This window comes from Chrysemys picta, chromosome 21 (assembly GCF_011386835.1).
Source record: "Chrysemys picta bellii isolate R12L10 chromosome 21, ASM1138683v2, whole genome shotgun sequence".
In the NCBI taxonomy this organism is placed as follows: domain Eukaryota; kingdom Metazoa; phylum Chordata; order Testudines; family Emydidae; genus Chrysemys; species Chrysemys picta.
Genome location: NC_088811.1, coordinates 4,990,035 through 5,013,590, shown reverse-complemented (window position 1 = coordinate 5,013,590; position 23,556 = coordinate 4,990,035). Strand labels below are relative to the sequence as shown.

The 23,556-nt window shown below is 41.1% G+C and overlaps 1 protein-coding gene across 2 annotated transcripts in view; it reads right to left on the bottom strand.

Moving 5' to 3' along the window:
* Window positions 1-23,556, bottom strand: part of PANK4 (pantothenate kinase 4 (inactive)) — a 34,000-nt gene that overhangs the window by 5,188 nt on the left and 5,256 nt on the right. Inside the window, exons 2-17 of one of the 2 annotated variants that reach the window (XR_010594248.1) lie at window positions 22,156-22,238; window positions 20,231-20,439; window positions 19,159-19,342; window positions 17,298-17,390; window positions 15,132-15,285; window positions 13,423-13,604; window positions 11,784-11,865; window positions 10,380-10,480; window positions 8,677-8,832; window positions 7,643-7,755; window positions 6,146-6,233; window positions 5,250-5,401; window positions 3,505-3,560; window positions 2,779-2,828; window positions 1,802-1,872; window positions 676-776 (exon numbers count right to left, since the gene is read on the bottom strand). Coding sequence is in view for 1 of the 2 variants with exons in the window: in XM_005292762.4 (XP_005292819.1) it covers window positions 676-776; window positions 1,802-1,909; window positions 2,779-2,828; window positions 3,505-3,560; window positions 5,250-5,401; window positions 6,146-6,233; window positions 7,643-7,755; window positions 8,677-8,832; window positions 10,380-10,480; window positions 11,784-11,865; window positions 13,423-13,604; window positions 15,132-15,285; window positions 17,298-17,390; window positions 19,159-19,342; window positions 20,231-20,439; window positions 22,156-22,238 (1,912 nt within the window). In the remaining variant the exon portion in view is untranslated. Of the gene's footprint in view, window positions 1-675; window positions 777-1,801; window positions 1,910-2,778; window positions 2,829-3,504; window positions 3,561-5,249; window positions 5,402-6,145; window positions 6,234-7,642; window positions 7,756-8,676; window positions 8,833-10,379; window positions 10,481-11,783; window positions 11,866-13,422; window positions 13,605-15,131; window positions 15,286-17,297; window positions 17,391-19,158; window positions 19,343-20,230; window positions 20,440-22,155; window positions 22,239-23,556 lie in introns of both variants that reach the window. The other variant, XM_005292762.4, reaches the window with a different exon arrangement.

Below are 23,556 nucleotides of genomic sequence, written 5' to 3'. Positions count from 1 at the left end.
TCTGTGCCTGTTGCTGATGATTGAGAAACAATCTTATGTACCTAGTCAGGCTGAGTAGAAAGGGGGACAACTCAGTCAGCCTTTTCCAGAATTTCACTCTAAAAACTTATTAAAAGGTTATGAAGCAGTTGCTTAGACAGTGGGGGTGTCTCTCACTCATGCAGCCCTAGAAGGGATGCTTTGTACACCACATTAATATGCATTTCTCTCCTTTCATAATTCAAAAAAAGTTTCCATCTGTAAGGATTTGAGTGGCATCATGTAAGGGATCCCCAAGAACACTTAAGATGATCAAACGCCAAAGAAATATTTTATCTCATGAAAGCTGAAAGTGTTTGAATTCTAGCTTATTGTTGCAGAACAGTCAGTTTTGAATTTCCCCTCAGTTTTCATTAAGTCTTACTTTAGTGTTTCCCCATTTATTTCAGGTTCTGGTTCTCATGCGTTAGCCAAATGGGGTTGAGTATGAGCTACAATCATTACAGGGGCTCTCTCTTTTCACTGACATTGAAGATGTAGTGGATCTTGTGTTGATCACGTATTCTACACCTTCAGCACGGACAGTATTTCCTTTTAAGGGCAGGTCAAAGGGCAGAATCTAGTGTAAGTATTTATAGATGCGGTCAGGTAGCCTTTTTTCTTCACACAATTCAAAAAAGGAAAAAAGAGACTTACTGGATAATGGGATCCATTGCTGCTATCCGCTCAGCGACAATCAAGGATTCGCTGTAGGTAACATCGTTTAGTGCAGGGCCAGAGTTACAAGCCAGTATAACCTGCAGCAAAGAGATCAGAAGATTTCCCTGCTTATCTAAGATACTCACACATGGATCAAAACGGGTGGAGGTGGAAGAGTGTCTAGCTGAAATCTCAATTTCAAAAGATGATCAAGGTTGTTTCATGTTCTCTGACTGCCCTCAATGGCTCCTGCCAAATTGTGGCTTTACAGGGACATTTTTCTATTTTTGTTTTCCGTCCCCAATTACCGCATGGAAGATCAACCCAACCAGCAACAGCCTGCACGCATGCATGCACGTATTCTCACCTTCTAATTTTAGAGATTAAATATTTTATACAAATAGATAGAAGCATGATTTTTAATTGGCTAAAGCCAGTGGTTGTATCAGACTTATAAGAATACACAACGTTTATTCCACTACTGTCTAATACAACAACTTTTTGGATTGGAGTTGCCAATTTCACAAAGTTATTACTTTTATCAAGACTTCCTAAACTTTTTCTCAGATACCCCTAGCTTTACTTAAAAGGATTGAGGACCTCAAACTTAACAGCCATTTATTACTCAGTTTACCCATCACCCTTTCTTAAGGTCCCTGTCACCACACCCACAACTCCCTTATCAGTAGTCAAACACAGTCAGACTAAACCCAACATAGTCAGATTTTATTGCCATTTAGTAACACCTTAAACTGCTCTAGCACATTTCAACTAAAGAGATCATAGCACTTTTAATTTAACCCCCCTCACCCCCAAAATTTCCTCAGTTTCTCCTGCAGTAGGATATTATTAGACCCATTTAACAGCTCAGGAGCTAGAGGTGGTGATTTTCTTAAGTCAGAGCAGAGAAGGAGCAAGAAGCCAGGAGTCCTGACTCCTAAATTCCCTTACCCATATCACTTGGCCCCATTCCTCCCATTTGGGTATATTACTAGAATTTCTGGTGCACAGAAGTGCTTTAGCAGATGTTAGTGGGAAGTAGTGTTAAGTCTTTCACTATTAGTGAACACTTCAGACAGTTAAAGACCATGAAGCATCCATAATCCAGAGTACTCAAACTCACCTCTGTACCTCTAGAGAGTAGCTCTCTGACAAAGGGGAAGACTCCTAAAATGATGTCTATTCCACTGTTATCTGCGAAAATTAAGGCACATGTATGAGGGGGACCTTCCTGAAAGAGAAAACCAGTGCATTCAGGGTTGAGTTGCCAGTTCTCGTAAGTTCAATGACTAATTTGTGTTAACTATTTACAAAGATTCAGATCAAACCCCCAGACTCTTAGTATCCAGAAAGTAATGACCTCATTGGCAAATGTCTACATGGGTCACCATTACTTGGAAGCAGCTCACCTCTCCTGCTGGTGAGGAGGGCTGTGCTGACAGCCCTGGAAACAGAAGTCCTATCCACAGTACAAGTAGAGCAAGAGTTCCACAACATAGTCCTGCCAACAAGGTTTAAAGCCGCCTTGAACTACCCTAGTCCCTTAGGGGTAGCATCTTCAAACTCTGATCAATTAATCCTAGGCCTGCCAACTAAAGTGAAATGGGGCAGTTTGTCACATCAATACCAACTGAGGCTACGGACCAGCCAAAGATGTGACTACTCCATTGGCACCACTGATCTGGGCTGGCTTAGTACTAGGCAACTAAAATGAAAGGCGTATTGCCTAGTCCCACTCCCCTTCAATTTATTCCAATTCTGAGACTGGGAAACTTTAAAACCCGTCTTATGGCACTGCAATTCATGCTGCTTCAAGTATTTTCATTAAACCCTGAAGGAGTTACAGACCTTCTTTGCTTTGGGGTTTGTAAGTTGTACAAGGCAAGTAATAGGTTTTCCACTTTAATAACCATGATCACAAAATGCAAATTTGATCAGTAATTACAGAGCTTGAGGATTTTTTTTTTTTTAAGGTGGAAATTTACGCCTGAGACATTGGTTGCATACGGCAACTCAAAAGGTGATTAGAGTAATTTTTATGACTATTGCATACATCGAAGTAAATGACTCCTAGTTAAAGTCACAATGGACCAAGCATACCTTTAGTCGTTGTATCCACTCACTGTAGGAATCTTCTAGCCACGGGCGCTCTGTAGAGTTGACAAAATCAGCAGGTTAGCATTTTTCTCCTGGCAATCTTTGTAAGCATTGTTAGAACAAGTACTTATGAAAAGGCAGATCAGGTTTATACATATTTCTATCTACTTCAACATTAAAACATTTGAGCTCTGGATGATGCAGTAATATTAAATTTATATGTTCAAAGAATTCTTGGGCTCGTAACTGTGAAAGCAGATCAGTTAGTTTTCCTGAAATAGCACTTTATAAAGAATACAGGACAAGTCATAAGAGATTAGAGTCAGTGTCCCCAGCGGCACACTATTACCCCTCGTAGGATAACCATCATGACCACTGTCTATTTGGTGTTGCTAAGCAGGAGGTATATTTAGAATAGCAAGCAGGAAAAGATGGTTGACATTCAGGGGAAGTGTTCATTGGCGCCTTTTTGCTCACTGGGGAAAAAAAAAAAAAAAAATCTTACGTGCTCTGGACTAAGAGGAAATGGGGCCCTGACATCTTTGGAATTCAGATAGCAGCAATTCAGTGAAGTACTGTAGCATAGTCATCTGGAATAAAGACTAGACACCACTGATTTCATGTGACCTTCCTTGGTAGCAGAACTCTCTCCTACTTGACACTTTCTTGTCTACCTCCATTCTTGTATCAAGACACAAAGGCAAGATGCCACAGAATGATTTTCTATACCTTGCAATTTTTCCTTGGCTTCTTCAAATCCAAATTGTGGCTCAGATTCCAGAACTCTGCATCAGAAGACAGACAAAGAGGACAGCATTAAACAAGTTTATCCCACATAGATGCCCTGTCCAAACAGCTCTGCAGCTGAACAAACAAATATCAGATGGGAATTTTATAGCATCAGTTTTAGTGGGGGTGTGCAGAGACCCACTGGCTGAACAATAGGTGCTTTATATTATTTTTAAAAACAAAAGATTCAGAGGTTTTAAACAATAAGAGCTCTTATGCTCCAAGGAAAAAGCTGCCAGCACCATATAAAAACGTGCAGTCATTAACAAAGTCTAGGAAAAGCATCAAATGGTATCATCTACAGTCTCATGTAAACATAGTTATGATTTATATACAATCATGACAAACTGCAAGACAAACTTTGGAAATCTTTGTACAGTAAGTGGTAATTTGCCATGTTTAGTTTGAAGATCGCAGTAGAATTGGTATTGAGCATTTTGTCAAACTTTTAAACAAAGCCATTTTAAAGTTAGAAAACTGGTTGACAATATATTACAGACTTCCCCATCAGCTAGACATTTTAAGCAAAAAACCCAACCACAGTTAAATGGTGGTGTCGATGATGCAATGGTGATTCAGGAATATGTGATGGCCTGGTTTAATTTCAAGCGATCAGCAGTGAAATGTTTTAGGGCTCTGCTGGGTTTCTCCACCAACCTTGACCCCTTCCCCATTCCCCTTAGAGGTGTAGATATTGCCTGTGAATCAATTCCCACCAAGATAAAATTTCTTGAGCCAGTTGTGAACAACATTAACTTGGACAACTTCTCTTAACCCTCTCCTCTGAGGGAAGAGAACATGCACTGATGAATAGGTGGGTGACCAGATCTATATTAGTAATTAGTAATCATTTTAGAAACTGAAATTCTGTGAAATACTAGGCTAAATCGGATTGGCCATGGAAGCATTCACAGAATACAAGTCTGTTTAAAGTGCTTCCCAAAGAGTGTTTTCTGGAAGGGGTCTATACCAACAAATCAAGCTTATACAGAAAGCCAAGGAGCCAAATCATCCTGGCAGGTGCCCAAGGTTACTTGCTGTTGGTTTTAAAGGGGAGTTTCATATGCGCATCTTCCAGAAGTCAGACTCCCTGAGTTTAAGGCAGCCAACTGTGAGATACCTAAATACCCGCATTCTCACAGTATCTAGCGCTGACAGGAATGAGGATATTCATTTGTGTGGGAGAGTTTAATAAAAGTTTTCCAGATAAAGATTTAGTCTGAGCAAAGTATTGGTTGATTCCCATTCTATCCAAACCCCTTCAGCCATCCCGAATTACAAACCACTGTGTGAACATGTAATATAATGTACTAGGACAGCCCAGAATAGCAGTGGGAAGTACACATTCATCTTACAGGAACATAATGCCGAGCTAAGTGGAACGCATACCCAAAGCAGTGCTAAAGATGTCCACTACAAGCAAAGTGGGCAAACTTTCAAATGTGAACTTCTGTATTATTATTACTGCATTCAAACATTCATAGTGACACATCTGCCCATTTTAAGGGTTGGTAACGGTGAATTTCCTGCACCACAACAAGTCTTGCAAATAAACAACCAGCATTTGAAGAAGGTGAAATACAAGTTATTTCATTAAAATTGGATTGGTGCGCTTGAATTTGTTAAAAGAAAGATGGGATATTTAGTGTCTTAAAAATGGTGTTTTTAAAATATTTAGCACCTACTCTGAGACTGCTTTTGCTCCCCAGTCAAAGACATTCCCCGCAAGAAGTCCTTTCACCAGAGCAAACTGCCTCTCCTCCCAGCCTAATGAATCCAAAGATTCGATTACGCTTGGAAAACATTTTAACGCTATGCCATTTTCTTTCTGCTTTACCTGTAAGAAAGATATGAGACATTGGATTTATAGATGAAAAATTCTTACCCATCATTGGTTGCCTCAGTGCCAAGACCACCTCCAAGCATTCTCCTCTAGGTTCATGGCCTCTAATGGACCAACAAGTTACTGTTATCAGCATGCTTAGTATGAACAAGTAAAAATAAAATATACCCTCGGCTGCTAATAACCGCATTAATGCTAGAAAAGGAGCAGAAATTGCTATTGTTTCTTTTCAAGACAGTGACAGGACAATGGATCTTGGCCAGCAGGAAGAAGTAGTGTCAAGAGAGCCATCAAGAACAAAAAACAAAAACAACCCTAAGCAAAGGCATCCCCATGATAATCAGCCTTGCAAAATGCATGCATCCTCCCCGCCCCCTTATATTTACTATAAATGTAACAGTGAAAAACCCCCAATGATAATGATTAGCCTATATAATTTGTGTGTTTTGAGAGGTTAACAATATCGGACTTAAAAGGGTAAAGGTGTGCCGGGAATAGGGGAATAAGATTTTTCTTTGGTTTAGATTGTAACAAAAATATTCAATGCCTTCCAATCACCCTGATTGCCTTTCACATCCCCCTGGGGATAGGGACCCACCAGCTGAGAAATTCTGCCTTAAGCTATCCAGTCCCCTACTCCTCACCATGAGCAACGACCTACCTACATCAAGTTTGAGAGGATGCAAAAATATCTTGAACTTACATTTTTGTCCACCCTGTAAAGCAAGAAGGACTTACCTTTGAATAGGGGTCTGGAAAGTTGAATTCATTTAGACAATGTTCCCTCGTATCCAATAAACTTCTAACTGTTAAGGTGCCATAGGCACTGAAAGAAAGAGTGAGAAAGGAGGATCAGCTGCTTCAGAGAGTGGAGGAAGAACTGTTTCTCGCCCCCTGCCCACATCTTCATCTGGCCATTAAACCATTGTAATTACTACTTCTAGGATAGTTGCAGTGTCTAGTCCATCAAGTTTTACTGTGCTATAAATATTAAATATCTTCGTTAAGTTCTAGTAATTGTGGTCAAATCAATATGGTTAACTAGGAGCATAGGCGCCTCTGATGCTAGGAAGGCACTACAGTATAAAAGGCTACCATATATAAGATTGTCCACTGTGGTTTGTGCACGCACAATTAGCTAAAACGAGACACAGTACTGATTAGTTGGACATCTGAATCTAGAGAGGTCCTTATCCTTATTTTTCATACATTACCTCTTAAAGTATCAGTCCATAGTCTACTCTTAATATGGGCCAAGATGATCAATAATGGGGGCCTACAGCAAGCTTTACTTATGGCCATACAATGGAATGTTCATTCCTACCCTAGGAGACAGTTGTCATTTGGATTTCTTGGGAGGTAGAAATATTTTGTTTCCTACTAATGAGTCTGAGCACCCTATATATAAAAAAACCCAGTTTCTTCCAATATGCATCTGTAACAGGGTGGCCTGCCCCTTTAAGGGTAAGGAACCCTCGGGCTAGCCAATCTGTTCAGATAGCCCCACCTCACCACACCTGTGCAGGATGTAGGACTTAAAAAGGGAGGAAGCCCAGCCACAGGGGGATGGCAGTTGCATTGCAGCTGGGGAGCTAACTCCGGTGCTGGGTCACTGGAAAAAGGGACCAAGCTCCGGGGACGCAATCCGTGGGCTCTGGAGGGACTGGAGAGGGGTTAACGCTGCTTAAGTTAGCTTTGTTTGTTGTTTGGAGTTCTACTGAGGGATCCCCAGAGATTGACAGAAGAGTGTCGATCTGTTTGAGTTGGAAGGACTTTGCTGCTGGCTCATGGAGGTGCCAGGTGAAGGGATGTTGAAGAAGCCGGCCAAGAGAAGCCAAATGAGGGCCTGACTAGCTACAGCTGGATTTGGATTCTTCGAAAGGGGACTGAACTCTTAAGTGTGAGCTGGCCAGAGGGCCAAGTCACTCAGCCAGACCAACACAGGGGCTGAACGGCATCAGGAGGAGGCAACCAAGCAGAAAGCTCAGCAGTGCTGCACCCAACCATGAGAGGGCGCCAGCTGGTGAGTCACTTCTATACGCGTGGGGCTCACTCTGGGGTAGGAACCTATAAAATCAGTAGTTTTAACTTTATTTCTTATGCACATGACATAAATGTAACATGTAGGGAACAAAGAATTACAAAACAGTGAGCTACTCGCTAACAAATGCATATTAAACATTTACTAAATCACATCTACGTTAACTGTGCTCACTGGAAAAAGCCCACACTTACAAAGGCTGCTGTCTGAGTGTCTGAAGCTTATTCCAATACTTCTGTCGGAACTTTTCTGCTCGCTCAGCTGCATCCATAGAGTCTGGCTGACTGGCCATCGCACGTTTCACTACCTGACAGAGAAACAAGGAGGCTGGATTGGAGTTGCCAAATGCATTTTCCATCATATGAGGGTAGAAGGCAACAGTCTCAATGACTGAAGTTCAGGCTTGGAAATATTTGTTCTGTCTTCTGTAATGTTCAGTGCCTCCATGCCAACCCCAAAGAAGTTTAGACTTGAGGTTTTTCCCCCAGATTCAAGTCGTAGGTTGAAGGATATGCACTCAGAGAGGAAAGAGTCATCTAAAAATAAGTGCTTACTGTTCTTGAATAATATAGGTAGAAGGGGGCATTCCAGACAATCCCAAAAGCTAGAAGCATCTGATACAACATTCTACCAGTCTGCTACTATAAGTTCAAATCATCTCCTCTTTAGTTAACATGCATGTTGACTAAACTCTTTTTATATCTAATAAATTCTTTGGATGGGTTTGCTTACTATGGATACAGGAATTCAGGAGAGATTTATAAACACAATCAGTGAAGAGCATGACAATCATGTGATCATTTAAGTTAGGCCAAACCGTATTCATCTGATTCACACCAGTAGTTCCACTGCAGTCAGCAGGACTGCTTAAAAGAATAAGGACAGCAGGATGTGTGTGTGTGTGTGTGTGTGTGTGTGTGTGTGTGTGAGAGAGAGAGAGAGAAATGGGGAGCATACAGTGGAATTTAAGTAATAAAATGCTTTGAAAACTGTTCAAAAAAAGTTACAAGGAAAAAAAGGTAATTCCAACTATGCTAAGGTAAGAGTGTCCAGAGGACTTCCACCGATGCACCTATTAGATTTGCAAAAGGGGAAGGCTCCATTCATCCTTAAGTTTAACTGTGTGCACAACTTAGCAGTCTGAGCTCATCCATGTCAGCCCACAGAAAAATCTATTTGCCAAATCATGAAACTGTTTAGACACACATTACTGCATTGTGATCCTTACCCCATCCAAAGCCTCCTCAAAGCAAGTGAGCCAATATTTCCTGGCCATGGCATCATCAGTGAGGTCAACAGTGTCAGGGATGTACGTGGATGGGTCCGTTAGCAAGGGCAGGTTAACAAGCGGTCGCTCCAACCGATCCATTTCAAACATGTCAAACTGGGAAGTGATGGGGAAAAGTAAAGGTATTAGACTTCACAATTAAACTAACTCAAACAGGCTGGTCTAGTAAGATTGATTTGTACTGGGACTAGCCAACAGTTACCACTTAGTGGACAGCTGCATTAGAGTGTGCATAGAGTATAGTAAAGAATGTTTCCACAATTGTCAAAGCTTTGCCTTGACATCTTAGGAGTTTTCATTAAAAAAAAAAAAAAACTTCTAGTAAATCCCCCTATTTCTTTCCCCTTCCCACAAGTTTCCTGGTAAAACGAGAGGTGGGATCATTCTGAAGGAGTATTCGAGCACACATTTCCCCTCCATTTCAGTTCACACATTCCTGTTTACTGCCCTTCCCCCAGAGCCCTTAAACTTATAGAAAACATTTGACCCTAAAGGTTGTTTTAAGAACAGGCAACACACAAACACACACACATACAAGCAGTTAATACCACATGTACAAATATTTTGTTGCATATTTTAAAATAAAACCTAGTAAAGTGCATAGATTTATTTTTGCAAATGAAACTGCATATTTTGCACACAGTTACCTGTTCTCACCTATGTATATGTACAACTTAGACACCTACTTAAAATTCTTACCTGACAGGTAAGAGCTAGGAAGCTTAGAAACTGAGCACTCAAGCATTTCAGTGGTTTTACATACAGCCTCTGAGCATTATTCCTAGTGTATATGCTACTCCTTATCTAGGTACAGCAATAATCAACAAGAAGTTGACACTGATAAACCTTGGACAGCATCTCAATGTCACACAAACATCTTGTGTGTGTGAATTCCCAGATTTTTTTATTTAAATATTCTCCTAAAATGTTATCCAAGATTGAGTGTAAATCATACAAGTCAAGTGTTTTTCTTCAAAATTAACATTGACTGCAGCTTCTTTACTAAAGAATCCTATCCCCATTCCCTGGAGTGACAGGAAGAGTACACCACATACAGACAGCTTTTCCACGTGTTGAGACTCAAGATCAAGCGTATGGGTCATACTAAGGACATTACTAGCATCTGAAATAGTTCAGTGTACTCCTTATACTGCTTTAGGCATTAGCTGTGGCAATGGCTATAGAAGAAACAAACGCTGGCTCTTGCATGTCGAATTGAGCATCTGATTTTCACTTAGTTGGTTTTAAAAGTTGACTTGCAAGTGTTGGGCTCAGTTTTCAAGATACAGATTACCAACTGCACATGCAACACTGTGTGCACAACTGTTGGACTAATTTGCAACTCAAACAGCTCTGGGTCTAAGTGGCCATCTTTGTACACAACTGATTTGCATGTGCAGTCTTATTAACTGTGATGACAAGATTGACAGCCATTCAACTGGGTGTCAAACTTTCTGGGGGGAAGAAATCAAGCTACAAATTATTTACTTGGGGTTCTTGAACTATTATTAAGATGGGGAGGAGTGTGTGCAGGGAAGGTAGTTAGGAGTTTGATAGTTTTATTACAGTCCTGAAGCGCCATGAGGGTTCTAAATGATCTCTCAGGGACGACAGCTTCTGGTCCTAGAAAGACAGTAACTTACCGTGCCACTCCTTGCACGTTGCATGGGGCAGAGATCGGGTGAAGTGCTCATAAGGCCAGAACTCCCAGCATAATTCTCTCCCCAACTGTACTCGTTGGGATCTGGAGGAACAAAGATGGAGGCCATAAACTGAAAGTAAGACTGTCTATCCCACGAGTGATTTTAATGTCTATATGCCTTTGTGTAGGTTTTAAATAAAGATAAATGCAAGGGAAAATAGCCGTGGAAATAATGTTTTATTAAAAAAAAAAAGTGCAGAGTTACTCAACCATCCAGTTAATTAGTAATTTGGGGCTGCTTCTTTACTGAATTTGGGAAGGGGCAAGAAACCCTAAGTTTCAGAAATGATCACTACCTCACTTTTTAATATAGTAAACTTTAAAAAAAAAAGGGGGTGGTGGTGGAGATTCTGTCAAGAGAATAGAATTTCGGGGGGGGGAATTATCTCCAAGCCCCCATTTTTATTTCCAAACCTAGTACATCTTCATCTTTAAAGATATTAAAGCTCTTATTAAGAATGCATTGCAACCAATTAGTTTAATAAACTCTTTAAAGTTATTTCTAGGCAGAACTGGCTCTTTTAATAAATAGAAAAAATGCACTAGTCCGAGTGTGGGATATACAGCTACAGAAGAAGCATGCCTTGTGTAGCAGGGGGTTCCTAGTTACTCTTCACAGATCCTCTATCAATTTACATAGCTTCTTAGTACCTTAGTTTTCCCTCTCTGTAAAATGGGTATGAAAATTTCCTGCTTTACAGGAGTATTATGAGGCTTAATAATCTTTGTAAATGCAGAGATCGCTGGATAAATAAGGAGAAATTCTATTAACCCCAATCTGTCTGGTTCTGTTCCCACCCTAACACACAAACTGAGTGGCTTGTCCATACAGCAACCACAAATAGTGATAACTAATCAGAGAGAGCGCAGCGCCACAGCTCTATACTCAGCAAAAGCAACCTGTAACAGAAGAATGCTAGGAGCAGACATGTGCTCTTCAACTATTGAGGTGTTTTTATGGGCAAAACAATGCAATTTCATAATTCCATTATTTCTACACTAGCACATTGGCCATGTTCAGAAAATGTCCTCTCTGGAGAGGAGATAAATCAGAAGCCTGGATTTCCCTCTGCCTTTAGAGAGGAGGTTGCTCTTGGCACAGTCACGGGGAGAGGGGGGAGAGAATAAGCAAATCCTCCAGGCCCCTCAAAGTGGAGTAAGGAAATGGAGTAAACAGAGATCTCTTTGCCAGAAGAAAATAAGTGTTTACAAAATAAATCTGTGCTGTTAATGGCAAATGTATTTGATTAACCAATGATTTACATGCAGCCTCTTGAAAGAAGCTTGGACTGACACTGACATTTCAGAACACTGCATATACAGAACATAGTGATGCTGTACTTACTGTCTTGTTCAGCTCCTTTTAAAAATGCCCCAATGGCTCCCAGGTAGCCTTCATGTCTCAGGAACAATGCCTGAACCTCTCCCTGCCACAATATGAAACATTGCATTTGGATGGCCCCCGATTGCTAACATGCACTTTGTCACTAATTTACACTTAAGTATAACACAGATAAACCAGCTAGAATATTTTATTGTATCCATGCTACATTCCAACAAACTTCAATAATTTCAATGGTGCTGCAGGAGGCATATTTGAAACATCTCTTTTCAGCATGTGCTGCTTACACCTACCAGCCCAGGATTATGAGGCAGCCAAGGAAGATGAAAGGAATTTGTTCATGGAAGTGTAATTAGCCAGGGCTGCAGTACAGAAAGTTACTGCAACTTCCCATGGAAAAAGTGCGGTTAATGTCAGGGCACTTGGCACATTCATTCATGTTTGGCAGTGCATCTCTCAAACATTCTAAACCATGACACTCGGTTCCTTCCTCTACATCACTGGCTCAAGACCCAGGAACGCACTGGAATGTCCATGCAAATGGAGAGAGCCAATACACCTGCGCACACACCCACTCTTTGTTAAACCAGTCAAGGAGATATTCATTGTCAACACCAGAAAGCAAAACCATCCTCAACACAATGCAGGAATCTTGAAGTGCTAATGAGGTGTACCCATAATCCACCAAATCCCCTCACCTTCCTAGGCAATGAGAAATTTTGTGGAAACTGGGAGGGGGAGAGGGGGCAAAATCAGCTCCCCCATAGAGGCGCTCACAAAAGAATGTTAACATTTGCTTGGGGTACAGCAAAAGACCAGCAATGACTTCACAACTCACTTACACTAGTTAAGGAGGAAACTAGCAATTTCCTAAAGCTTGCAGCTAGTCTATAAAAAGGCACTGTAGGGGTATGACAGAGGGAGATCAGAGAGAAAGTGAAAAAAGATCCAGAGACCCAACCCTGGAGGGTTGAGTTGAGAGTGAAAAATCTAAGCATTGAGGCCTAGGGGGTCCAAATACCATTAAGTTTATAAAGCCACCACACATATGTAGACTAGTCCCCACTCTGGCAAACCAACAGATCTAAAACCAGCTCTTGGCTTTGGATTTCACCCACACTCTCAGGTCACAAAACTTTGGACTAGGGAAAGCTTCTGTAAAGGGGAAAATTACACTTTGAAGTGATTTCAGATAGCTATTTGAGAAGGAATGGTGGTTGGTATTTTTTAAAGCAGATATCAGTTGCAGGTTTTATCCTAGAAGAACAATCCCACACTGAATTTGACATGGGAATGTGAAATTAACAAGAGGAATTGAATAATCATGGTAGCATGCGAGGAAGATGGAAAGGATCAATGCTGAGCAGCTACAGGACAACTGAGACTGTTAGAAAACCCACAGACAACTACTCTGCATAACTGTTTGCAATTGATCTTTATAGCAGTACTTGACCTTTAGTAAAGGATGGCCCCAGTCAGTGGCCATTCATTATTAATAACCATGTGTTACAGATTCACTGCATTACTTTGATCATGCTGCCAACTTCATACATTTGAAAACAACTATGTTAAGGTCTTGCAGCAAATTGGGAAAGATACCAAAGACTTGTTCTTGTGTTCCTGAGAGTTTAGTTTTTCTTACCTTGGAGAAGAAGTTAATACTGTAGGTGATTGTGCGCATAGTGACTGGGTGACCCCGAATAAAGAATCCTCCGAAGTAAATTTTGTGTAGGTTATGGAGTTTAGCATAGAGGCAGGCAAGCTGTCCAATGTCATTACTGATCATGTGCAGTAAACTCTTTGCCATATCATCTTTAGAAAATTCTAAAGGAAAGAAATAATAAAACACATTAAAATGGTTGAATCATGCCCAAGTGGATATTATTTTTAGGCAGCCTATGAGCTAAGTTCATCCCCAGGGTAGCTCCACTGGCTTCTTTAGACTAGAAGAGGGATGAATCTGGCTTCAAGGAAGGAAGTTCAGCCCTATCATACACTGCTTGTTTCCTGCTTGCATGGGGATTAACACGGCTAGTGGAGCTGGTCAGGAATTCTTCAGCAAAACATTTTTTCATTAGAAAATACTGACCAGTTGAAACAAATGTTGTGGGAAAGGGTCAGTTTCAATGAATTTTGACTCAAAAAAACTGACAAACTTTGAAATTGTCACTTTCTTTAGAAGTTTTCTAAATGAAAAGTTCTGTTTTTCTGGTTCAAAAGGACTTTCAAAATTGAAGCTAGTTATAGTAATTTTTTTTTAAAGTATTTCAAAATAGAACCATTTCCATTAATCCAAAATCAACTTTTTTAGATTTTAGGTTCGTGAACATTTCTTTTGGTCCCGATTTCAAAATCTGATTTTCACAGGATGGGGAAAACAGTTTCCTGCCCAGCTCTAATAGCTAGTTTTATGGAATTAGGACACTTTTTTTGTTCCAAAAATTATTGGAAGTCTCCAGGATAGAAAGCTAAATTGATAGCCAATAACTTTACTTTTATATAGTGATTTTTATTTCAAAGCACTCTCAGGACTACATACACAGGATCACACATGTATGATGAGAGGAAATTTGTTAAGAAGGATAGTGTGGCAACTACCAGTTAAGTAGAGTGCCCTGGGATCTTTAACATCCTTGCAGGGAAACAGCACCACCTGAAAGGCCCATACAGTAAACTGCATGTACTCAATTTATCTATTTTAAAAGTAATGAGTGCCAAGCTAACCCTTCTGAGACTTCTAGATGTCATGTTTCAAACCAGATAAGACCACAAAGCCATATGTGCAGCAAATCCTAAAACAGTTTAATATTTGGGACCTTCCCCCTATAGCTCTAGACCTAAGACTCTTGTGACAATATAATGCACTGTATGAACACACTGCTAGGTCCATTTGGGACTGGACTCAATTGATCTGCTAGTTCCCCAGCGCTGAAGAGGACAGATCTACCATCAGTTGTGCAGTTAAAGGACAGATTTTATAGGAGTTTACAGCAGAACAGGAAAGGAGGAGCTTAAGCTAGCCTACTCCTTTGGAGACCGATACCAACCTAAAGTCTTCAGAGGGCCAGAAAGGACATGGTTGCATCCATTCTTCTCCACTAGCTAGAAAGAAGAACTCTGAAGAAGCAGGCCAGTACAGACACTGATACTTATAAAGTCCCCACAAAATCCCATGACATGGGGAAATGGGTACTGGAGAAGTTGGTAACTACATTCTCATCCTTTCAGTATTTGAAAGTGTCACAAATATTCACACAATCAGCATATTAAAGTAAAATGGGCACTAGGCAAAATATAGTATTATCTGTACAGCAAATCTTGGGTAGACTCCCCCCCGCCCTGTGTTGGTACCTTTATCTGCTGTGGCAGATTTACCAAAGCTGCTAGCTATTAGATTTCCACTTAGCCCCAGTGTCTGGTAGGCCCCACCATACACATCTTTCACCAGCATGTCAACATTTGTATGCTGTCCCTTTGAAGCAAGATGCAGCAATTCATCAAATTTCTGCGGAAGAAAAGCAAAGTGTTACTGCAGGTTTTCTGGATGGCCAAATAATCTTGTCTGAATCTCAAACTTCTGCAGAACGCTTAGTAAGAGAAGTCATTCAAAAAAACCAGCCCCCACCAAACAGGCATTCCTTGTATTTCAGATCACAGGGACTGACTCCCCAGCCTAATCTTAGAGCAGAGCTTCACAATCTCGTATTGTAACCACTCCTCTCCGAATCAGACCTCAGATGACCATATACAAGTAACTGGTTGAAAGATGTCCCCTCCCCTCCCCCTCCCCCCCCCCCCCCCCCCCGCCAAGACTGGAAATGAGGAATGTGTGAGTGTCCTCCAAGTTTATTGCTTGCAACCCTTTAGGGTATTGCTACTCTCTGGCCGAGAACTCCGTCCTAGACTAGCATGGTGCGAAACAAGACAAATATGCCACCTTTCACCCAAACAACTCCCATGAATGGCTCAGAATTCAAATAGGGTTGCATAGACATATATAGATAGAACGTGACCCAGTATCCCTAGATACTTTGGATTCTATAATGTTTCAAGAAGCAGATTAGCAAAAAGCCTTAGCTCAGTATCCTTCACTTCACCCTGATTACAGGGATAACATGTTCCTAAGTAAATTGTAGTGAAGCTCATAAGAGCTACTCTGGATCAACTTCTTAATACTCAGCCATCTTTTCCATTCCTTCCCTTGTTACTAGGACTGTTGGTGTAGCCTAGCAACCTTTCAGGTATCAACATGAATAGAATTCCAGCCAGAGCCTGCCACATAGGCAGCGCACCTATCCCCTACTCCGGAGGGGAGGCCAAGTGGTCTTAGTTATAGGATGAAGTGGGATTATGTCTCTGGTATTTTAGTTCAAAAAGTAAAACTAAAAGAGAGGCTGTCTGTCCAGCTAGTGAGTTCTTAAAGGAAGCACCAAAATAAAATAAACCTAGCAGCAGACTAGTCCTGCCCTTTTGGGCTCCCCCACTGCTTACAGTTCAGCTATAAACTCTGTTAGAAGTCTAGACATGTTGCTCCTCCAAGTCCAGTAAAGGAGGACTTGTTGAAAAGGCTCCGAGACTAATAAATGTATCCGACAAAACACTGCTAATATGGACTCTTCCCTTTGACTGTCTCCTGACAAGTTCATGATGTGCAACTATCCCCTATATAAGATAACATTTATAGTCACCTGGATCTTTGGACACAGAAAAACCACCTGCTTTAAGTGGTGTTGAGTTAAAACACAGCAGCACCAAATTAGGCTGTGGATTGGCAATTGGCCTTCAGTTCTCTGAACATACAAATCCCCTGAAATGCAACAGGAACTGAGCTACCCCTCTTGCCTCAGATATACTGCAATACTCAGGCTCTCTCTACTTTGCTGCTCTTCAGGACTTTAGACTGAAACTGAAGATCTGGAGATCAGATCTCAAGGCATGAGCAGCTCATTCATGTTGGAACATAGGTCACAGAAAATCAACAGGTACCATGGAGCAGACTGTACTCAAACTGTACACAGTGAGGGAAAAGACTATTAAAGAATAAAAGGGAATTGTACACCCCCCCCCCCCCCCGCCCAATCCTAGAAGCTGGAAAAAAAATCCTCTATCCCAGGCAGTTTCAGCTTTTTGCCCACTTGACAGGTATTTCTTTATTGCTTTGTCCCCTGTGTTTCTAATGGGGCTCTTTTGGTTTGTTGCCTGAATTTATGCACTAGTATCACAGAGGATGTTATCACAGCTTAGGGGCCCAGGTTGGTTGTTTAATAGCAGCAGCAGACACAACAGGGAACAAAAGAGCATTTAATAGAGAATATAAAAATAAACTGCATAGTGCATTAATGGCAATTTTAAAAAACATTCTGTGCGGAATAGTGGTTCATAATGTGCAAGGTTAGAAATCATAATTATCCACCAGATTGGTTTTTCCTCTCTTCTAAAGAGGAACACCACAACTGAAGGCCTCTTACTAGCACCCCTGTATTTCCCCATTCTACTTAAAGTGCAACTGTCAAATACCTTTGTTTTTGTGAGTAAAGCTCCGAGACCCCAGAAGGTTCCCCCTCCGATTGAACTCCCTCCAATCCATTCAAATTTGTCCTCTGTTTCCACCTATGGGGTCAAACACAAGTTTATCAAACAAACAATCCTGGATATAAGTATGAATACATACACAACACACTTATAAACAGATTAACATATGGACTCCAAGCAATGGAATGGATGCACACAGTATGAATAAATGCGGTCAACAGAGCAGTTTAATGACCTAAATATCCGGTGTGAAACACATGGACTCCATGGAACTACATGATCCAATCTCAGTAGGATCCATTTAGCCCTTTATCTTTAGGTACAGACTTGCTGCATGAAATTCAGTTTATGGTCTTCAGGATGACTCCTTGGAAGTCAGAAGTCCTTTCTGCTCTATGAACAAGCCAACATCTCTCAGTATCTGAAATACGAGTAGGGGTTTGCTTAAGAGCCCTGGCCAAAATTCCCTCCCCTTTTCTCCCCACATGTTCAGTGTGCCAGCTGTCCACTTGGCTGCCACACTCCAACAGAGGTGGCAGCATTTCAATGGCAAAATTCTCTTGTGTAAAGAATTTGTAGCATCCTTGTCTTTCGATTGTAAGAACTGGGTTTGTCTGCACTGCAAGACGGTACCTGCAGCTGGCCCAAGTCAGCTGACTCAGGCTGCGGGGCTATAGAATTGCAGTGTAGATGTCCGGGCTCCAGCCCGATGACATAGGCCAGCCACTAGTATTGTATTGCAATGTAGACCTACCCACTGTGTCTAACATGTTCGTACAGATCACAGCACAATCTTAATGGAGGCCTTTGGGGACTTCTACCACAATAGTTACAAAAATATAATAAGCTATCTGTAAGCAGAGATTCCTTGTCTTTGTTACATATCCAAGTTACACTTTGAAATCCTACGTTGCTCCTATAATCTCTCACTCTGTATCTGGCCCACTGGCTACCATATAGCTTTTTATTTAACCCAGAACGCTTAGGGATTTGCTCTACAGAACTAGACGTGTTTTTACAGAGAGTTGCTTTAATGGACTGACCATGATTTTAACCACTACAGATGTGCATGGGATGGTTACTAGATTTAATTTAGAGAATATTCACTATGACACCACAACTCTTGTCACATGCCGAGAGTTGGAAACTGTTAGTCACTAACACAATGTACAGTGCTTTTGATCATAGCCAATCCTCCAAAACTTCTGAAGCAGGCAAGCATTGCCACCCCGCATACCCACTTTCAATACTGAGAAGTTCAGGCAAAGAAGTTAGAAGCAGGCATTCTTATTCTGCTCAGAGCATCCATCTCAAGGCTGAAGGCTTGTCTACACTAGAAATGCTACAGCAGTGCAGCTACACTGAAGCACTACAGCAGCGCAAACACTACCTACACTGACAGGAGGGGGTACTCTCATCAGCAAAGGTAATCCATCTCACTCCAGAGACAGGATGATGATGATGTGATTTCCCATTGTGGACCAGCCATAAGCTTTTATCCACAAGTGGCTGCCAAAAGTGGGTTGTTGTCGGGGGTTTTTGTATTATGTATTTGCATTTGCAGCTATTACACTAGCCTCTTTAAGCACAGCATTATCCAATTAAAAGGGGACAGATGGTAAAACGTATATTAAGAAATGGAAGTCAACATGTGTGGCTTTGGTTTTTTTGTTTAAAATCTGATATCAACCCAGAAAGGAAACAAATGTCAATCAGACAGCCTTACGTATAGATCTAGATGACTACCGTTCACCAGTCTGAGGACACAACATCTCTCTCACACACACACACACACACACACACACTTATTTACTTACTTAATGAAATAGTCTAATGGCTTACTCACCTTCACTATAGAAACCCCAGAGCCAATATTGACTAGCAAATAAGGGAAAATATTTGGATGATTTGTCTGAAATCGGAATTCAGTATCTGAATCTTTCTGGTATGCAAACACCTCATGGGGTATATTTTTTAACACAAAGTTACACCCTTTAATTAGGCAAGTCATTACATCTTCTTTATCCACCCTGAAGAGAAAGCACACACACACACACACTTATAAACAGAATAATCCTAAAGACAATATGCCCTTTAAAAATTACCTTTTTTCACACACATCCAATAACAAGTAAAAAGCAACACTTGACAGGAAAACAGAAATCAACCATCACTTATGATTTTGGACACAGACTAAGTAGATTTGTTATGTACAGAAAAATACTGATATGAGAAAATACAATAGTTACAGGCTAAAGATTCCAGAGCTTTGCAATTCTTGTTATTAAAGAACTGATAGCATTTATATAGTGCTTCAAATTTTTAATCCACTGTGACAGGTATTCCAGAGATAGGAATGATAGCTTCTATAGGAACTCTCCGCAAACTGAATCCAAAGCACTTTAGAAACTGATAGAGAATCACTTGCCCACCACTGAAATGCAGCCACCTCTGAGATCAGAGTCATGCTACATAGTGTTTAAGACACAAAGGTATGATTACCATATGCAGCTGAAACTGCAGGGAGAGTTTTAGGGAAGCAGAATATATTAACTATGCTGGAGTTTAGCCAGGACCCTGAGGTTAAGACCCCAATTGTGTCAAATGGTCAGATCTTTAGTTACTTGTCAACTGAAAGATGGCACATATGGCAGCACAGCACACCCTACCAATATGCTGGGGAAATTCAGTACCAATACAGAGGGAGAAGTATCTCCTACTGAATTACAATCACATCATCTAGCACTTACTTGTTCCTTAATGTCACCCATTCAAGCCCAGTCTTGCTAAGCTTATAAGGTCCTAGAAGATTACAGTACAAGCACATAAGGCTGCAGTCTAACATTTACTAGTGACAGTATTTTATCTTTCAAAAAGAGGAGTTATTCCCTAATGAGTTTCAACCAGTTTCCACTTACTTTAGTCCCAGCTTCTTCTCAATAAGGTCTTTGAATTTGTAGGCACCACCCCCTGTGGCTTTGAGCACTTTAGTTTCTGTGTTGACAAGATGATCTTTAATGAAATCTAAGCAGGTTTCAATGTACGTGTTCTCAAATTTAATGAAGTGCAGTCGAGCTGTGATCTCCTCTTGAACTGTGATTTCATATGGAGATTCATGTTCTATATCCTAAAAAATTCAGAGTGAGTATTTCTCTTCTCCCCCCCCCCCCGCCCCCCCGAGAAGTAGAGTTAGTTACTCGGTAAGCTAGTGAATATTTCCATTTGTATTTTCTATGCGTGCAACGTTATGGCTACCAAAGCCTCCCCACGAACACCCTCAATTTTCTTCACATCATATAATTTTAATACATACTAATCCATAGAGAATGCCCATTCCTTTATCTTTGCACAGACATACACAGAAAGCACCAGTGTACCAGACAGAACTTGTGTTTAGGACTGACTCCCTTCCCACACGTCAACAGTCTTATATTTTGTATACAAGATGGTGACCTTGATGTTGCATACATCAACTGCATAGAGTCAAGCATTTCTTAATACCCAAGCCCATGAAGAGTGTGTATGAATATTGGTTCGATACATGAGAGCCAACACCAAAAGATCAGTTCAGAAGACTCCTAGCCTTTTATTCTAAGAACCAAGTAACTAGCCTTAGCCATCCAACAGTATTTATTATTCACACAGCATGTCAAATAAGATGTCAAACTATACCATGGTCAAAGAGCCAACAGTTGGGGAAAGCTTCCTCCCACCCCACAAATGCTGCAGTAAGAAAAACTCCCTCCTCCCCCAACTTTGAAACAGGGACTTGTAATTTGTGTCAGGAATGTGTCTTTTCCCATCCTTGTGAAAATATGTCCAAATTATCAGCCGGGCGGGGGAGAGAAATCAAATGAGGCAGGGGTCATGTGGAAAAAATAGTCTTTGATTATGTGATCACATACTATCATAATGCACATCTACAAGGTGGCCAATTAAAGTTGCCTGTGCAACCTCAAATCTGGCATTTCTTAACTTTTGAGTGCTTGACTTAGCAACCTTAACATCCTTTTAACAAGTTTGTTGTGTTTGCATAACGTGTGTTCTTCATGCAAGCTTGGAATTAGAACTGTAATAAGCTTCCACAATGAAATCCAAGCATCAGCTGGCAAACCTGGGCCAAATGGTGGTTTCACCTGAAATACTGAATCAAACTCTATAGGTGTGAACAAAAACAAGGGTCTCTCACACACTTTTAACCTGATCTGCACGTATCTACAAGCGGTTAGGTGCACACTCAAAACTTCCTGCATTACAAGCTATAAAGCAGGACAACAGTAATTGATGATTTAGGATCTCAGATAGGGCAATTGCCCTGGAAGTCCCTTTTTGACCTCCAGCTGCCTGACTTCCACCCATCCTCCAAATCTCTTCTCAAAATCCACTTCAAGGTGGCTTATAAACTTAGACATGTTAGGTTTGTTTTTCATTTCAGATACTGTATGTGCAATACTCACCCAAGTGAGCACACAACCTTATTGTCCTTACCTACAATTCTTCCTTGTGCTAAGCCTCCCATTTTGTTTTTAATGCTTCTTAATTTAGGATCCAAACTTGTAAGCCCTTACTACGGTGCTTCAGGTCAATAGGACTCCTAACAATAGGAACCATTAAGGGTTTGCAGGATTGGACTCTAATACTATGAGCAACTCATGGCAAGAGCTGTGCTCTGAAGTACCGTGCATATTTATAGTGCTATATAATTAATAGATATTCCTGGTGCCATCTGAAAATTGATATTATGGAAAACTGCCCTGTGTTTAAAATTTCCTTCCCCCCCCCCCCCCCTTCTCGTGCCTGCACACATTAGAGGTTATGGTTTGCTATATAATGCAATTCTTACCTTTCCAGAATGATCAAAAGATCTCACTCTTGCTACTTTATGCTGCACAGTTGAATAATACGCCAACTTGGTTAACGACCCACCTGTTATCAAAAACAAGACATCATGCATCTCAGATTCAGGGTCAGACAGAATTTAGATACTTCTGCGTCTTAGTTACTTAGCCCAGTTTTAAGAATGGCTTGGCTTCAAGCAGAGCTAATTAGGCGAAGCTCTTTATTCAGTGAACCAAAGGACAGTCATTTGGGGGCTGTCTTAGCATAGCTAGATCCAGATGCATTGCTTGAAGGTGGAGGCGCCACCGGAGGCACTCAAGCCCAACTGATGCTGGGGTGGCTGAAGATGAACAGAGGTCATGAGTTCACTTCCTAGTTACCTCACAGTATGCATGTAAACAGACTACTTGCTTGAGGAAGGGCTACTCAGGTGATTACGGGTTTGCAGGATTGGAATCTTAACCTCCAGTCCCTCCAAGATAGCTAAACTAGGCAGGGAAGGTGCTCAAGGCCATGAGGTGAGAGCATATCAGGACAGGACAGGATTGTAACTCGGTCCTGTCTGTGCTCATACTATGCCTGGGCTTCAAAGCTCTCAGGAGGGGGAGGGTTGGGAGGGAAATGTCACACATCCACTGCTTAGCTTTGTGAAACTTGTTTAAGAAATGCCTAAAATCCTGCACATTTTAACAGACTTGATTAACAGGTTTGCCATGTTTGTTGTACATGAGGCATATTGCTCAAACAACAAAGTTTCACTTAAAACACTTTCTTAAACATTAAGAATCTTCAAGGACACACTGCAAAAAGTCTCTGCTTCTATTAAAATAAAGGAATTTAAATGCTGAATAACAACATCGCTGAGGGATTATTCTTGGCTTCAAAACTGAACAACATCCTAAAAGGAACAAGCTGCATGAAGCACCAAAGGCAATGAAAAATAGACCCTTTTCCATGCAGCTGGATATTCTTAGGGGGCCAAAACCTGAAGTCCTTACACAGGCAAAAAACTCACTAATTTTCAGTGAGTCACTAAGAATTTTGCTCAAGTAGAAACTGAATAAAAACTTCCGCATTTGGCCCAGAGGCTTCCCTCAAGTCTGCCAGGCACTGGAGGTCACAAACTTCAGGTGACCACAACATCAGTGTACATCCCAGGCTTTCCTCCAAAGCATCAGCTTGCATGCCTAAAGATCCTAAGTGCCGGATTCTCCTCTCAGCTATACCAGTGCACATCACGTCACTCCACTGAAGTCAATAGTTAGTGCTAGTGTATGCAGAGAATCAGTCTCCGCAGCTCAGATTTCTAAAGGTATTTAGGCATTGCTCTGCACAGCATTGCAAAGCTTAAGTCACTCGTGAAAATGGGACTTAGGCCTTGCAACACTGAGTGATTCAACCCCTT